At 41.0% G+C, this 16,150-nt stretch overlaps 1 protein-coding gene across 3 annotated transcripts; it reads left to right on the forward strand.

The window, feature by feature from the left end:
* The first annotated feature begins 7 nt into the window (after positions 1 to 7).
* LOC120562667 (sulfotransferase 2B1-like) lies at positions 8 to 11,061 on the forward strand. Of its 3 annotated transcripts, none has more exons than XM_039806506.1 (6): positions 8 to 85; positions 5,869 to 6,077; positions 6,187 to 6,313; positions 6,515 to 6,609; positions 9,327 to 9,507; positions 10,726 to 11,061. In XM_039806506.1, exons 2-6 carry the CDS (start codon positions 5,880 to 5,882, stop codon positions 10,839 to 10,841), a joined length of 717 nt encoding a protein of 238 aa, XP_039662440.1. In that variant the 5' UTR covers positions 8 to 85; positions 5,869 to 5,879; the 3' UTR covers positions 10,842 to 11,061. The 3 variants fall into 3 exon arrangements, with proteins under 3 accessions (XP_039662440.1, XP_039662439.1, XP_039662438.1); XM_039806505.1 differs by lacking the exon at positions 8 to 85 and adding an exon at positions 3,840 to 4,309; XM_039806504.1 differs by lacking the exon at positions 8 to 85 and adding an exon at positions 5,326 to 5,506.
* The last annotated feature ends 5,089 nt before the right edge of the window (positions 11,062 to 16,150 follow it).

A 16,150-nucleotide genomic window follows, 5' to 3' on the forward strand; every position in this document is an offset into this window, starting at 1 on the left:
AGGCGAGCATAACGTGTTCGCCACAGAAGTAAAGGCTGTAGAGCCGTTTGGAGCAGCTTGTGAACAGTGTTTTCTGGTGGAGATGGTAAGTCCCTTTGGGGTGGACTTTGGGCCTTTCCACTTTGTAAACCTACAATGTGCACAAAAAAAAGATACATGTATAACAATAAGGAAAAAGCCAAAAATCATAATATGAGCACTTTAAGATATGTCTGAAGAGTGTTTGTTTTGGTAGTAGTTGTAGTTTTTGTTGAGACTAGGTTAACTGAAATGTTCAATATTATCCGATAGGACATTTGACACAGGAATAAGACTAAACAAGAAATGGCTGACAAAATTGAGAGAAAACGGCTTTGACTAAAAAAGTAAGGACCTTTCATCGACTGAAACGGTTAGGCTCCCGCTTTGACCCAGAACACAGAGACGGAACACACGGACTCAGAGATACGGTTAAAGTGTTTATTTGGACAGCATTAGAAATGTGCAGAGAGGAATAGTTCTGGTTGAGTTGCGGACTGAAGTTGGGGGAAGGAGGACAGGAGAGTGGCCAGGCAGAACTGAGACTCGAAGCAGGTGAGGGTCCAGTCTTGACTCACCAAGGAGGTTAGTTTCAGAGAGTGCTAGGAGCCGAGTAGCGAGGCGAGCTAGCAGGCAGGCAGGCAGGTCACAGCAGGAGAGCAGCAGGTTCAGAACGGGATCTGAACAGAGGAGACAAAGTTAGCCAGAGCACAAAAACACAGGAGTACTAGGAGCTGAATCACTAGTCAGCTATACAGAGCCAAGTTACCACTTGTATGGTTGTAACGAACTGGCGCTGAAGAGGTGAACAGCCCGGGTAGATATACTGCTGGGTTGATTAGTGGAATGTGCTGCAGCTGGCTGGAACCATAGACTGTTAATATTAATACAGTCTATGGCTGGAACAGAGCGGGAGAGAGTGGCCACGCCCCTTGACCTAGATCCTCTAGAGCAGTGTTTCTCAAACTTTTTTCAATATTGTACCCCCTTTTGAATTGCTTTTTTAAGTCAAGTACCCCCTGAACAGCGCGAAACATTTTTGGTAGAAAAAAAAGTCTATATTAAGAGGAACAATACAGCGCCGGCATAGATTCACTAAACAACAACCTTTTTTTAAACAAAAAGATTTAAATGCTACATTTCATATGTTTACTTAATTCATTCATTATTAGGGCCCGAGCGCCGACAGCGGCGAAGGCCCTATTGAAACTGAAGGAATTATTGTTTCTTTCTATTATTTTCCTGTCAATTGCCTTTTTGAGGGGCTTAACTTATTCAAAAACTCACCAAATTTGGCGGTCGCATCAAGTCTGGTGAAAATGTACGTATTTTAAGGGTTTCGGGAATAGGCGCACAAAAATGGCTCGCTAGCGCCCCCTAGAAAGTTAAGAAAATTGAGCCCCTGCAGTGCGTTTAACGTAGACTCACGAAACTTGGTACTCATATGTTGCATGTCAAGATGTACAAAAAACTTCATTAGAGCCATACCCTAAACCCAACAGGAAGTCCGCCATTTTGATTTCAAAGTTTGAAATTAGTGCGATTTTGGCCATTTCCACATGTCGTACTTTAACGAACTCCTCCTAGAGATTTCATCCGATCAACTTCAAACTCGGTCTGTGCCATCTTAAGACGTTAAACATGAAAAGTTGTTAAAAGAAAACCTTTTCGTCATAGGGCGTGGCCGTGGCGGGGCAGCCATTTTGTGCGTTTCGCCGCCGAAACAGGAAGTGGGTGTAACTCGAGTGTACGTTGTCCGATTACCTCGAAACTTTTCACGATTCACAAGAGTCCAACCCTGAGGACAAATAAGTAAGGGTTAATGCCCGACGAGGTGTCCATTGTCAGGTATTAATGGACTACGGTGAGGCGTGAACGGTTGCCTCCGCCGAAGTCAGAATCAGAATCGAGTATTCACCCAGACCATGGTATAAAGGCCGATATTTACTTAAAGTCATAACGCCCCCTAGTAGCAACAGGAAGTAGGGCTAAAAGTCAAGGTGCTATACTTTAACGAACTCCTCCTAGAGATTTCATCCGATGGATATCAAACTTGGTCTGTACCATCCCAACACCTTAACGATGAAAAGTTATTAAAAGAAAAAAATTTCGTCAGACGGTGTGGGCGTGGCGTGGCGGCCATTTTGAGTGTTTAGCGATGAACAAAGAAGTTGTTGTAACTTGAGTGTACATTGTCGTATCTGACCGAAATTTCTCACGATGGACAAGGGTCCAGGCCTGAGGACACCTACAGGGCAAAATTGACTTTTGGTCATAGCGCCCCCCGCTGGCATCAGGAAATCTGCCTTATATGACAAACATCATCCGATTTGCATGAAACTCAGAATGTGTGGTCTACATGTGATACTGATCCGCCCCCTATAATATGACCACGCCCACTTACTCAGGCCACGCCCCCTTTCATAACATTTGAACCGTTTAAGGTAGAGTCTTGTGTGAGGTATCAATGAACTCAGCAGATACTTCCTTCTTCATTGGTGATGGTTTGGCCCGCCCCCTATGTTGAAGCCCCGCCCCCTTTCTTAAAATGTTAACCGTATAAAATAGACCCTTGTGTGAGGTATCATTGAACTCAGCAGAGACTTTCTTCTTCATTGGTGATGGTTTGACCTGCCCCCTATGCATTAGCCACGCCCCTTTTCACAGCTAATGAACCGTATGACGTAGAGTCTTGTGTGAGGTATCGTTGAACTCGGCGGGGAGTTCCCTTTTCATTGGTGACAATTTGCGGCGTCTGAGTGCTGCGCAAATGTACGGTCGCAAGGAGCAGAGTCCGCCTGTAACCCCAACGCGCGCCGAGGCACGAGGGCCCGTCCATCGCTGCTCGCAGCTTTAATTATTTTTTGATCCCGTTTGAATTGAGCCATGGATTACAAATATGATGTTCGGCAATTTAAAACATTATTTTTCAACCGAAAAAAGTCTCAGTTTATTGTTAAACTGTTGAAGTATAAGACTGTGAAAATACGTAATTAGAAGGACTACACATTTCAATGTCTCATGGATGACGTCTCACTGAAGCTACGATGTCTGTGTGTATCGTACCGGGGATGTAACGTTACTCTAATGAGCAGAGGATCTTGCTTGTTCTTTTGCTTATCTGCTGAAAACACTTGACTGGATAAAACCCAGCAGTTAAGATAACGTTACATGTGTTGTGGAACAGAGCTAAGCTAGCTAGCTAGCGAGCAAACCAAGCATCAAGCTAGGTGACGTGAATTGTGTGAGACGAGAGATGTAGTTCACTGAGCAGTTTCACACAAAACTAAGTGGTACTACGACAAACCTACGGCTAACTGAGACTTTCTTTGGTTGAAAAATTATCTTTTAAATGGACGAACATCATATTTGTAATCCATGGCTCAATTCAAACGGGATCAAAAAATAATTTGCTAAAACACTTGTGAGGACATAGATTGTTATTGTTTTAAAACGCCGGTTTAAAATGAAAATGTAGTAGTGTGAATGTAGGCTGGGGTCCCTGAGTCTAACAAAGCTGTCATTATTGAAATGCCACAATAGGCTTTGCTGTCACTTAATACACATGCACACTACCTTCTCTGTTTACGGTTGCTGCCTGTGTGTGGTTGCTGAAATCCTGCTTGCTTGTTAGAGAGAGACATTTGCCGTGACACACTGACATTAGCCTGACATTGTGAATTCCAATGAGAATTAGTGGAGTGTGACTCAAGGGTCAGTGGTACCAACCCTGCAACGTTTTGTGTCAAGAAAAGGGTTCTTAGCAACGCCTCAGTTTTATAGGGTCACACAGAGGTGATTCTTGAGAAAGGGTTGTATAATCAGGCAAACCATTTCTTTAAACCCAGCCCTCATCTTATGTGGAGGTTACACCCCTGAAATAGAAAACAGATGATGATTCGCAGGACAGATTTGTACAAAAAAATGTACAAGGAAAAAAAAGTGATACAGCCCTGCCAGCTGGCCAACAAAGAGGAGCTCAGAGAAAAGGGACTATAGGTAACCAGAGAAACTCCAAGAATACCTCAGAGAGAGAGTGAAAAAGGAAGGAGCAACGTTTAGGCTACCAGACTGCGAGACGGCAAGCATACCAGACCTCAAACAGGCCACAACTCGCTTGCAGCGCTTTAAACCCCTGAGCCAGGCACAATCATGACGTCCTCAACTGAATATATTCAGTACCACGGAATTCTGCTGCCCCTTCAAGCTCACAGCAAGGAGAGCTTGGAGTACGCCGAAAATTTCTCTGTGAAAGACACCGATGTATTTGCTGTGACTTACCCCAAGTCAGGTACAGTACAACGTATTCATTCTCATATGTTTGTTGTCTCTTTTCAGCTGTTCCCCCCATTTACACATACAAGGAGCATGATGTAAATTGATAATGAAATCAAAGTCTGTGTAGACTTTAGGCTTTATCTTTTGAATAAATGATAGATAATATGTTTAGGCCATGTTTTGGTGCCTGTGTGTCGAGCACCAAAAAATGCAGATCCATCAGGTGTTTGATCAGCATCAGTGCTGCCTGAGGAAGAGAACTGATCTCTGTGAGCGTTGGTAGGTACTGTGATGTTAGGCTACTTGGTGTGGCTTTGGCTTATGGACGTGTATCAGAACATTACATGGGTTGACTACAGTATATGGAGGGATTAATAAAGAAAATTAGTCAAAGGGGATACACACATTTTATTTTAATTAATTTTAAAAAGTAATACTTTTTATTGATCCCCATTGTGGAAATTACAATTTACACTCTGTTAGAAATCACTACACACAGACCTGAAATACACACACACATACTCAGGGACCTATTTATGGTGACTTGAACCAAAGTATTTTGCTGTAAACAGAAAACGGGTTAAACAGGTTAAATCAGATGTTTGTGCAGTATGGCCAGAAGAAAAATGCTGTGCTACCTTAAGGTCGCTCTCGGAAAGTTGGGTTTTAAATAGTATTGTTTGATTAAAAATGGTAATCGTGCAGTCAGTTGGTTTTGCTCAGGTATCTATTAACGAAACAGACGCGTTACTAATTGATTATTCATTAAAGAGATGCGGCAAAACTTTAAAGTAGGCTACTTGTGCTTCAGTGGCAAATTAATTAGGCTGCTTGAAGTAGCCTAGTCGTAGTAGCCTACAAAAGTACACAACTTACCATATAAAAAAAAACAATACAACAATGAGAGGAGTTTGGAGGCTCAATTTTGGGTTCATGAAGTTTCAGTAGGCATATTTTATTTAAATTTTTGATGTGCGTTTATGTCTCAATTGAGATTTCCCCCACATACCGTGAATGCAGCAGGGCGCTCCTGATATATCGGTGCTACTTTGCTTTAATCCTCGCAACATAATGTCTTCTGAAGAACTGTATCTGCTGTATCATGGACTTATGCTTCCTAAAGACATTCATTCCTTCGAGAGTTTGAAGTTTGCGCATGAATTCACGTTTAAAGACGAGGACGTCACGGTTGTCGTGTACCCGAAGTCAGGTCAGTGTTTCCGTAAGACGAGTTGTTTTGGGCTCACCGAACTCATGTTAACAAATACAATTAGTGTAGTTATTATAGTTAGTTCTCACATTAAAACAAAACCCGAACAAGTTGCAGACTTAGAAATGTTTCCAAGGTTATGAACTTATTATGGTAACACTAGCACATTGTGTGTGTTTGTGTGTGTGAGTCAGTGAGTGAGTCTTTGAGGGCGATGTCTGCTTGAAATGGAATGTGCTCTTTTGCTCATTCATCAATTTTCTTTCCATACCTCCCTATTACTATTCATGGTCATGGAAACCAAGGCCTACCCATGCAGCAGTCTTGGTATGTATTATCTGATGCTCTATTGTTATCTGCAGGTACAATCTGGATGCAGGAGATCCTCCCACTGGTGCTGAATGGAGGGGATCTGACGCCGATCCAAACCATTCCTAACTGGGACAGGGTCCCCTGGCTGGAGGAGAAAAGATTAGCAATGGTTGTGGATCAGTTGGCATCTCCCCGGGCGCTGGTCACACATTTTCCTTACCGCCTCATGCCCCCTTCCTTCCACACCTCCAAAGCCAAGGTAAAAGGGTTGAGGCTTTGTGTGATAGTCCCGTGGTCTCATTCCATAATTAATATGACACATTTACCCTGTTATGGTATTGAATTAGTCTCTCGTGTCTCTGCCACAGGTGATCTATGTCATGAGGAACCCTAAGGACATCATGGTGTCTTCATATTTCTTCCATCAGATGGCCGAATTCCTCGAGGATCCAGGAACCTTTGATGAATTCATGGATAAATTCCTTGAGGGCAGAGGTAAGAGGTCTCATCCCACATGAAGAGTTTACTCTGAAAAAAGTATGAACTTCAGTACAGAGGTTCAGCATTTTGGTGTATTGCCATGTGAACCAATTTTGGATTGTGAAAGACAAAGTCAACTTTGTATGTCATTTCTGCTGAAGTAGCGGAATGGTTGTTTGCATTCATACTGGGGTCTGTTGTCTGTGTTGTCTGCAGTATTGTTTGGAAAATGGACAGACCATGTGAAGGGCTGGAGAGACACACAGCTGGGAGACAGAATAATGTACATCACTTATGAAGAAATGGCTAAGGTAATGTAGTATCTGAAGAGCCTATAAGGTTTAAGTCTGTATAAAGCTCAAATGTGCTTAGAAATCATGAGCATTGTTTTAGTGATGTAAGTTTAATGATTTTCCTCTCAGCAGAGTGATGTGTTGAAGAGGATGTTCTATTTAAATCTGTGATTAGTGAGATCAATGATTTGCCCCCCAAAGAGACTCTGACCTCAAAGGGACTCAGACCTTTCCTTGCCAACTCACAACTGTTTACTTTATCTAACATGTTACCTAAACGTACCCCTTATAAACCATGTTCTTGCTGCAGCAAGGCAGAGTACATATTGGCTTTGTATTCTCCGGGTTTTGCAATACCCGTCATTGATGCTGGAAACTTGATGTAATAAAACCTTTAAGATCAAGTACAGTGTCCCCAGAACTCTGCTACTGCTGAGTTTTTTGTAAAAAAAGAAATCCTCTAAAAGCCAGAGTTAGGGTTGAGTCCAGGGCCTGAAGTTAACTTTTTTGACCACCAGCCAGTTAGTATTTTTGCCTCATAAAGGTGAAAAACAGGAATTGCACAAACATTGTTCTTTAACTTGTAAGAATACATTTAAGTGCTGTCAAGTTATTAACAGAATCAATATAAGTAATAATAATAATAACATTTTAAAAAATCTTTTTATTCATTGATTTCCCATGTCACAGACAGTCATATACTGACTGCTGCTAATCTGAACCGTTAAGCAGAGCTAAATTAATATTATTATTACTGGTAAAGTTACCGGGTACCGGACATTTTCTCACCGGTTCCCAACTCCCCACGCATGTGCAACTGTGATTGTACTGTAGCCTACGTCAGCGTTGCATTATCTCATCCCATCTCACCAACAGTTTAATACTTACTCGCACATCCAAACGTAGTCAGAGAAGGGCCTCATCTTCTTTCCACTGCAGTACATTTGTTCTGTACTGCTGTCATAAATCAGCCACTCACGAACCTTGCCGTTGTCGCCAATTGTCCACTTTGTATTAAAACGTCTTCTTTTACTTTTCTTTGACTCATCCTCAAAGTTTTGTTGGTTGTTCATTTCAGCTGGCCTCCTTACATTGGCTACCTGCCAATGTGGCCAGTGGTAACAAGTGAAAACTGTTGAACAAATACACACATGGTTTTTGTTACTACAAGTAATTACAATTTGCACAGGGAGGTTTTTGATAATTACCTAGTAAATGCTTAATGAATGTGCTATACCCATTATTGTTGGTAATAAAATACAGGTTAGTGTATGTGAGAGAAGAAACTTCCTCACAAACACCCACATTGAATGTTATCACTCCGTTAAATGGCCTTTATCAGTTGTTATCACTACCATAGATATGAGGCGGTAGGGTCCTACTCTACCTCCTAGTTGGCTCAGTAGGCCGTTGTAATCCATTGGTAAGCTGGATCGCCCATTTGGGGGTGGGTGGGGTGGCTGCATTTTAGGCCTTTATTTCCATAGAACAGCTTAAGACATGAAAGGGGGGAGAGAGGGGATGACATGCAGCAAAGGGCCGCAGGTCGGAGCCGAACCCACGACCACTGCGTCGAGGAGCAAACCTGTATCCCTGGGCGCACGCTCCACCAGGTGAGCTACCCATATGAATAGGTGATACTAGCTTTCTAAACCTACTAGTAGGTGTAGCAGGCCCCTTCTAACCCATATCTATTAGGCTGATATAACCACTGATAACGCCCATTCAATGGAATGTAAACATTCGATATGGGAGCCACAAATCAAGTGATAACATTTTATGCTTCATTGATGTTTTAATTCACTATTTTTGAATTACTACTGCACTGATATGCATTCCTTCAATATCTTATGTGTATTACTTATTGCATGCTTGCTTTGGCCGTAAAGTATATACTAAAGGAAAAGTCATGTATACTTGGTAATCTTTTTCTTTAGGTGTTCTCTTTAAGGGATACGTCTGTTCTTTGTACGTGGATAATCGAGTTATTCAGATTAGAATGTTGATGATTTGACATAAATCTGGATTTGTAATTCTTCTAAGCAGGTTAAAAATCCATCTGGAACTGAGAGCAACAAGTCTGGATTCAGGATTTTAGATGAAAACATGCTGGTTATTGGAAAATAATTAGTATCTCTTAGTGTAATTATCATAAAGTTTTCATAATAAAGAGTTACCTATACTTATATATAATAAAATATATAACAACATTTATTTTGAAATTCTGTGAACAAAAGCAAATAAACTTAACTAAGATCCTGACTGTCAAAAGAGCAATGGAGCATTTTCATTAAAATGAGAACTTGTAATTTGAACACTAAAACTTGCACTAAAAATGATTATTGGCAGAACTCACTTTGTGGAATATTGTTAATGCCAGTGTGGTCGGGTGTTAATTTCAGGCCCTGGTTGAGTCTGAACATTAAATGTCTTGTTAACCATGAGTGTTAAGCAAGAGTAAACTTTACCTGAGTAGGCTGTGTAGACAATCATTGATTGATTAGTGTGTGTTCCATCAGACACATGTGACCAATGGGTAGACCAGCCGTAACTAAAGCTGCTTAAATATGACTAGCCACACTTAAGATCATTGTCAATGGCTTCACAATGGACCCTCATTAAAATGAAATGAAATCATGAATAAAGTTCTTCATAAGAGAAGGTACATTATAAGATAAAGGCAAACTGTTGCCTCACATAAATGAAAGAACATGTGTCCATTTGACCCTCTTTAGGACCTCCCTGCAGCTGTCAGGTCTATCTCAGATTTTCTGGGCCGTAATCTGAGTGAAGAAGTCATTCAGAAGATAGCAGAACATTGCTCCTTCAAGACCATGAAGACCAACAAAATGTCCAACTTCAGCCTGGTCCCTAAGGAGTACATGAACCCCGACAAATCTCCCTTCTTCAGGAAAGGTGAGGCTCCGTATCGTGTGTCAGTTTGCCTTGAATTGCATTTAACTTGAAGCTGATCAGGTCAGTTTAGTACAACACTAGTCTTGCATTGCCAGACCTTCCTCCACAGCGCTGCGGAGGAGGGTCTGGCGAGTCCACACGGCCCTCTGGGATAGGAGAAAAACGTGCTCCAGTTTATTGGCATGTCTTTAAACCAGCCAAAAAATCAATACAGCATAGTATCGTGATATTTTCCATGGCAATAGTGTAGCGATACACAGACGCCATGTATTTTATTATATATGTGTTATATGTGACAATCCCATTTTGCAGCAATAAAAGTGAAGTGAGATGAAAAAACAGAGAAATGTATATTCTCAGATAAAACAGATGTTGACAAAGTTTCCTTTTGGGGATATAATATGAAATTGGGAAAAATTTGAAGTTGGCAAAAAGGTAATACATTGCAATATATCGCAGAATATTGCAATAGGTTTAAAATCACAATAATATTGTATCGTGACATAAGTATCGTGATGATATCGTATCATGAGGCCTCTGGTGATTCCCACCCGTACTAAACGCCATCCAGAGCCACGGTGCCGCTGCAAAATAGCCTCGGGAAGGAACTTGTTTTGGTGGAACGTGTACGTTCGTCTGTTTTAAAGAAAATCTTTTGGGCATTTTTTGGCCTTTATTTTTGATAGGACAGCTGAAGACATGAAAAGGGGGGAATGACATGCAGCCCAGGGCAGCAGGTCGGAGTCGACCTTGGGCCTGCTGCGTCGAGGAGTAAACCTCTGTATATGGGCGACTGCTCTACCAATTGAGCTACCTGGGCGCCCTCAAAAGTTGTTTTAGTTGTGCAACAGAAAACTCGGATTGGACAGTTAGTCAGTTAGCTGTCTGGATTTACCCTGCAGAGATCTGAGGAGCAACTAACCATAGTCCTCATAAAAAAATACCAAAACAAAGAAAGCGGAAGGTAACGGACATCCGGTCGAAAAGAGGGACATCCGGCGGAATTTGCGGTGGCACCAGAGCAATCCCGGAAGTGGAAGGTCGTGGATATAGACTAGTACAACCAAGTGTTCAAATTGGGTTATTAGGAGTGATATTTAATCAGATATGTTAGTGGATTTTCAGTGTCCATGCAAATGTCTGACTGTATTTTTGGATTTCTACTAAATGAATCGTTGTGCTCATGTGACTGTCTTGGTGTGTGTGTTTTTGTATTAGGTGTTGCCGGAGACTGGGAAAACCATTTTAGCTCAGAGCAACTGGCCAGATTCACATCGGCCATTCGCAAAGAGCTGGAGGGTGAGAGCTTCTCTCTGCCATGGAGCATGGATTGACCATCAACCAAAGCAAAGAGAGAGGGAAAGATTTGTAGAAATAAAATCAAGTGGGAAATCGGTTATAACGAGGCCAAAATTTACTTTTGGTTTTAATACTAGGCATATGACTAAAAGCATTTTATTGATTTTAAAAACTCTAAACATGGTTAAAACAACCATGACTTGCATTATAGCAAAACATAAATGTTATTAAACAGAAAATATTTTTTTGTGCTAATTACTGCATTATTGCCTGGTGTTTACTTTATACATTTTTGTCCCTACTACTTTAGTGTGTAGTCTCATATTGCCAGACCTATCTCCACAGTGCTGCAGAGTAAGGTCTGGCTACACCGCACATACATTCTAGGGAAAAAGAAAACACTCTGGGTGTTTGTATTTCCATAAACCAATCACTATCTTAGGGCAGCGCTAAGCTCCGGACACAGCGACAGTGGCTCTGCAAAATGGTCTCTGGAAAGACCTTGTTTTGGTGGAACATTTGCACCCCGCAAAAGAAAACACACCATACAACATTAAATCAAGTTAATTGTTCATAATAAATTAGCCATAATTCGCTCCTACCAGTGTATCACCGTGTGTACTTCGTCCACAGCAAACCCACCAATCCTTCCCAAAACGTCCCAGTTAGATGCTGTAAACATATTCTTTGTAAATCTTAACAATCATTACAACGGCCGAAAGAACCAAGCAGGCCTGCCTTGTTGCACATTCCAAATTTTCTTCAAAACTTGCCATTTGTGCCAACTTACGTGTAGCTTGCTAGTTCAAAGTTTGGATTTTGAGAATGGCAACACACAGAGAGCGGAAGGTGAGGGGCAAAGCCTGACATCCTGCGTGTGAGCCAAGCGCCAGATTTCAGGCTTTATCCTAGAAATCTACTTCCGTTGACCCAGACTACTTAGTGTGTAACTACTGGTAACAAGTGAATACTGTTGAACAAATACACACATGGTTTTTGTTACTACAAGTAATTACAATTTGCACAGGGAGGTTTTTGATAATTACCTAGTAAATGCTTAATGAATGTGCTATACCCATTATTGTAATAAAATACAGGTTAGTGTATGTGAGAGAAGAAACTTCCTCACAAACACCCACATTGAATGTTATCACTCCGTTAAATGGCCTTTATCAGTTGTTATCACTACCATAGATATGAGGCGGTAGGGTCCTACTCTACCTCCTAGTTGGCTCAGTAGGCCGTTGTAATCCATTGGTAAGCTGGATCGCCCATTTGGGAGGGGGTGGGGGGGGTGCATTTTAGGCCTTTATTTCCATAGAACAGCTTAAGACATGAAAGGGGGGAGAGAGGGGATGACATGCAGCAAAGGGCCGCAGGTCGGAGCCGAACCCACGACCACTGCGTCGAGGAGCAAACCTCTATCCCTGGGCGCACGCTCCACCAGGTGAGCTACCCATATGAATAGGTGATACTAGCTTTCTAAACCTACTAGTAGGTGTAGCAGGCCCCTTCTAACCCATATCTATTAGGCTGATATAACCACTGATAACGCCCATTCAATGGAATGTAAACATTCGATATGGGAGCCACAAATCAAGTGATAATATACTTAACAAAAGCTTGATGCCATATAAAACAGTGTGCTATGATCGGATTATAGTATTCTAGGGGTTAATTTTCCCAACAGTCTCAATCTCCCAAACTCTTTACACAATAAAATGAAAGGGACAGAAATGTAGTTTTAATCACACATTTTATGCTTCATTGATGTTTTAATTCACTATTTTTGAATTACTACTGCACTGATATGTATTCCTTCAATATCTTATGTGTATTACTTATTGCATGCTTGCTTTGGCCTTAAAGTACAGTGCCTTGCGAAAGTATTCGGCCCCCTTGAACGTTTTGACCTTTTGCCACATTTCAGGCCTCAAACATAAAGATATAAAACTGTAATTTTTTGTGAAGAATCAACAACAAGTGCGTCCCAATTATGAAGTGGAACGAAATTCATTGGCTATTTCAAACTTTTTTAACAAATAAAAAACTGAAAAAGTGGCCGTGCAAAATTATTCAGCCCCTTTACTTTCAGTGCAGCAAACTCTCTCCAGAAGTTCAGTGAAGATCTCTGAATGATCCAATGTTGACCTAAATGACTAATGATGATAAATAGAATCCAGCTGTGTCTAATCAAGTCTCCGTATAAATGCACCTGCTCTGTGATAGTCTCAGAGGTCCGTGTAAAGCGCAGAGAGCATCATGAAGAACAAGGAACACACCAGGCAGGTCCGAGATACTGTTGTGGAGAAGTTTAAAGCCGGATTTGGATACAAAAAGATTTCCCAAGCTTTAAACATCCCAAGGAGCACTGTGCAAGCGATAATATTGAAATGGAAGGAGTATCAGACCACTACAAATCTACGAAGACCCGGCCGTCCCTCTAAACTTTCAGCTCATACGATGAGAAGACTGAGAAGGAGATGCAGCCAAGAGGCCCATGATCACTCTGGATGAACTGCAGAGATCTACAGCTGAGGTGGGAGACTCTGTCCATAGGACAACAATCAGTCGTATACTGCACAAATCTGGCCTTTATGGAAGAGTGGCAAGAAGAAAGCCATTTCTTAAAGATATCCATAAAAAGTGTCGTTTAAAGTTTGCCAAAAGCCACCTGGGAGACACACCAAACATGTGGAAGAAGGTGCTGTGGTCAGATGAAACCAAAATCGAACTTCTTGGCAACAATGCAAAACGTTATGTTTGGCGTAAAGCAACACAGCTCATCACCCTGAACACACCATCCCCACTGTCAAACATGGTGGTGGCAGCATCATGGTTTGGGCCTGCTTTTCTTCAGCAGGGACAGGGAAGATGGTTAAAATTGATGGGAAGATGGATGGAGCCAAATACAGGACCATTCTGGAAGAAAACCTGATGGAGTCTGCAAAAGACCTGAGACTGGGACGGAGATTTGTCTTCCCACAAGACAATGATCCAAAACATAAAGCAAAATCTACAATGGAATGGTTCACAAATAAACCTATCCAGGTGTTAGAATGTTCAAGTCAAAGTCCAGACCTGAATCCAATCGAGAATCTGTGGAAAGAACTGAAAACTGCTGTTCACAAACGCTCTCCATCCAACCTCACTGAGCTCGAGCTGTTTTGCAAGGAGGAATGGGCAAAAATGTCAGTCTCGATGTGCTTAACTGATAGAGACATACCCCGCGACTTACAGCTGTAATCGCAGCAAAAAGGGGGGCGCTACAGAGTATTAACTAAAGGGGGCTGAATAATTTTGCACGCCCAATATTTCAGTTTTTTATTTGTTTAAAAGGTTTGAAATATCCAATACATTTCGTTCCACTTCATGATTGTGTCCCACTTGTTGTTGATTCTTCACAAAAAATTACAGTTTTATATCTTTATGTTTGAGGCCTGAAATGTGGCAAAAGGTCGAAAAGTTCAAGGGGGCCGAATACTTTCGCAAGGCACTGTATATACTAAAGGAAAAGTCATGTATACTTGGTCATCTTTTTCTTTAGGTGTACTCTTTAAGGGATACGTCTGTAGAGCCCTGTTCTTTGTACGTGGATAATTGAGTTATTCAGATTAGAATGTTGATGATTTGACACAAATCTGGATTTGTAATTCTTCTAAGCAGGTTAAAAATCCATCTGGAACTAAGAGCAACAAGTCTGGATTCAGGATTTTAGATGAAAACATGCTGGTTATTGAAAAATAATTAGTATCTCTTATCATAAAGTTTTCATAATAAAGAGTTACCTATACTTATATATAATAAAATATATAACAACATTTATTTTGAAATTCTGTGAACAAAAGCAAATAAACTTAACTAAGATCCTGACTGTCAAAAGAGCAATGGAGCATTTTCATTAAAATGAGAACTTGTAATTTGAACACTAAAACTTGCACTAAAAATGATTATTGGCAGAACTCACTTTATGAGTTGCATTGTTCATGCAATGAAAGCAAATTTTTAGAAGAGATTTTAGAAAGGTTATGATTTTTACTAAAAAGTCTCTTGCATTTCCATTGGGGAGAACCTCACCAATCATGAATCCAACATCATTCTCCTAGTCAATAATATTCTATATTCTTTGCTATATTTTATATTGTGTTATTTGATTCTACTGATTTTTATTCCTATATTTTAAATGTTGCCCTATTTCATGTTTATGTCTTAGATTCTCACTTTTACGTGTGTGATTTTCTTTTTGCACATACTGTTTGAGCATTGTTCGCCTCTTAGCATCTTATTTTATCTTATAATTTTACTAACAGCGAAGCCAAATGCTGCAAATCACTTATTTACTTTAAATGTTTTTGATTCCACTAGATGGCAGCCACACATCATCACTGGTTCTGTTCACTCATAGCCAATCCTACACAAAATACATTCACTCATAAAGATACCAGGACATGGGCGGACAGAATCTGGGAGTCTGAGTGGTGCTGCTGTTAAAAATAGGCTGTTGCTGGTTTTTATGCCACATTAAAATTTTAAAAATGCCTTGTTAGAGATCTGAAAAAAACACACTACACTAAGAAAATGTTACTAGGATCAGCCCAACAGTCTTAAAGTTTAAATATTATAAAGCAATAGCCCGCACAGCAAATGTGTCAATGATTGCATCTCCCAATCACAGTTTTCTTTCTTTTATCCTGCATAAAGTCAGGTAAGAGATGTCACATTTGTCATTGATCTTGGTTATGCATTATCTAAACTAGTACAGTGGCCGTTCAAAATGTGCCTGTAGCGAACGGGCTGTTGCTTGGCCTGTGGTATTGCTGCTTGTAGCATTCTCCAGAACCAAATTGTACCCCAAAATTACTTAAAGAAGGACCCCAAACCACCTAATATGTAACGCAACTGTATAGCCTACTACTGACTTACAGTGTACTTCTACATCAGAGAAAGACATTGTAGTAGCCTACTGCATTTACCTGACAGAGAATGCTGCAGATTCAGAATTTGACCACATAATATCACAATTAAAATGTGGAATAATCAGACAGTTGCCTCATGGAGTCATGGCAGTGTGCTACCCATCTGGCCCGTTATGAGAGCCAATCAGCAAAAGCTGCATTAATCAACCACCAGAACCGGACCGAGTACAGAGATGGACTCGCAGGGTGTGAGAGTGTGTCTGTGCGCATAGAGAGAGAGAGAGAGAGAGAGAGAGAGAGAGAGAGACAGAGGGGGCGGAAAGAAAAGGTGGAAGGCAATGAAAATAAAGTCAACGATACTGCATGTTGATATCGCCACAGTCAGCGTTTAACCAAGATGGCTGCGCCCGTAAAGGCAAACTCGACGA

Source organism: Perca fluviatilis, chromosome 7 (assembly GCF_010015445.1).
Source record: "Perca fluviatilis chromosome 7, GENO_Pfluv_1.0, whole genome shotgun sequence".
NCBI classification, from domain to species: domain Eukaryota; kingdom Metazoa; phylum Chordata; class Actinopteri; order Perciformes; family Percidae; genus Perca; species Perca fluviatilis.